Raw genomic sequence first — 1,714 nt, forward strand, 5'->3', positions numbered from 1 at the left:
GCCGCCAGGGGGCCGGGCCGGGCGCACGCACCTGCAACACAGCGCACACCTGCTCACCAGGCGCTCTCCCTGCGGCTGCCTCAGCTTTCCTGCTTTGTTCACCACGGCACTCACACAAGTTATTGATGTTTTAAAGTCCGCGCGGGTGAGCATGCAACGGTAAAATTACCCAACACTCTTGCAAGATTCAACAAGAAATACTGATTTCTCTCCCCAGAGCCCCTGCCGATCCTGTTAAATTAGTTCTCCAAGCCAGACTCGCGGCTCGGTGCCCTGGGGGACGCTCGGGACAAAGGGCGTTTCCGCAGCGCGGCCTGAACACGTGTGACTCGAACCCCTGATGAGAGCATTGTGACACCCCGCGCCTCAGAGAGACCAACGCCAGGTGGGAGACCCCTGGGCGAGACTCCGGCCGCCTGCCTGCCTGCCTGTCATAGTGCGGAGGGTGTGAGGGCGCGAGGAGGCAGTGGGCCTGGCGGACACGTGAGAAAACCCCACCGTCTGCTCTCCAGGGAGGCCCACCTCCTTTCTGTTAGAGGACGCGGTCGGTGAGGGCAGTGGCCTGCACGCCCTTGACCCCCCCGCCCTCCATACCTTAGCTTCTCAAGGGTCTTCTTGTCTGTAAACAGCAGTCGGACCAGCGTCTTCCTTTTGAGATAAACCGCAAGCCCGGCCGCGAGGAGACACAGGATGCTGGCCAGGACGCCGGCCGTGAGGCCTCGGTGACCTGGAACAACACCGTTCACTCAGGGGGCGGGAGGCGGCCGCCGGGAACCAGGGACACACCGAACCGTGACCACGACAGCCAGGCGGCTGCAAGGGAAGGGACGGGAGGACACGGCAGCCCGAGGGATGCTCAGAGGCTGCGCGCGAGGCCCCGGGCCCGCGGCAGGAGGACAGCAGGGGGTCCCGGACTGAGTCCTCTCCAGCCCCTCACACTCGGGCCACCCGGCTCCTGCCTCCTCTCACCCCTCAGGGTGGAGTCTGTTTCGCTTTATTTTCGTGTTTCTTCAGAATAAGACTCCTTATGTCTGGATAGTGTCCCATTAGAAGATGAGAAGAAACAAAAAGAGGCCCCGGGCCCGCGGCAGGAGGGCAGCAGGGAAGTGGGGGCCGCAGGGGGTCCTGGACTGAGTCCTCTCCAGCCCCTCACATTCGGGCCACCCGGCTCCTGCCTCCTCTCACCCCTCAGGGTGGAGTCTGTTTCGCTTTATTTTCGTGTTTCTTCAGAATAAGACTCCTTATGTCTGGATAGTGTCCCATTAGAAGATGAGAAGAAACAAAAAAGGGAAGCGAGACCTCACAGCTGAAGGAGAGGCCCACGGGTTCGCTTTGTTACATCAGGGATGTAGGGCCCAGCTCTGGGCAAACCCTTGTTCTGGGAGGATGCGGCTTACGGTCTCCATGGAAACGCCCCTCTCCTGTGATCTGACCCATGTTGTTTAGTGCCGGGTGGACCCCCGGTGCCGGGGTCGGAGCAGCTTTAGCTGCACTTCAGCTGCACTGAGCTCCCTGGGAGCAGTGAGGTGGGCTTCACACAGTAGGTGTGAGAGGGGCTGCACACAGTAGGTGTGAGGTGGGCTTCACACAGGTGTGAGGTGGGCAGCACACAGTAGGTGTGAGGAGAGGGGCACACAGTAGGTGTGAGGTGGGCAGCACACAGTAGGTGTGAGATGGGCTGCACACAGTAGGTGTGGGGTGGGCTTCACAACAC

The 1,714-nt window shown here is 61.0% G+C and overlaps 1 protein-coding gene across 1 annotated transcript in view; it reads right to left on the reverse strand.

The window, feature by feature from the left end:
* ADAM12 (ADAM metallopeptidase domain 12) overlaps positions 1-1,714 on the reverse strand; it is a gene marked incomplete at its 3' end in the record, with an annotated part of 130,512 nt that continues 128,798 nt past the window's right edge. Inside the window, exons 22-23 of the mRNA XM_014530146.1 lie at positions 595-727; positions 1-31 (exon numbers count right to left, since the gene is read on the reverse strand). Coding sequence (XP_014385632.1) covers positions 1-31; positions 595-727 — 164 coding nt within the window. The remainder of the gene's footprint in view (positions 32-594; positions 728-1,714) is intronic.

This window comes from Myotis brandtii, unplaced genomic scaffold (genome assembly GCF_000412655.1).
Source record: "Myotis brandtii unplaced genomic scaffold, ASM41265v1 scaffold725, whole genome shotgun sequence".
Taxonomy (NCBI): domain Eukaryota; kingdom Metazoa; phylum Chordata; class Mammalia; order Chiroptera; family Vespertilionidae; genus Myotis; species Myotis brandtii.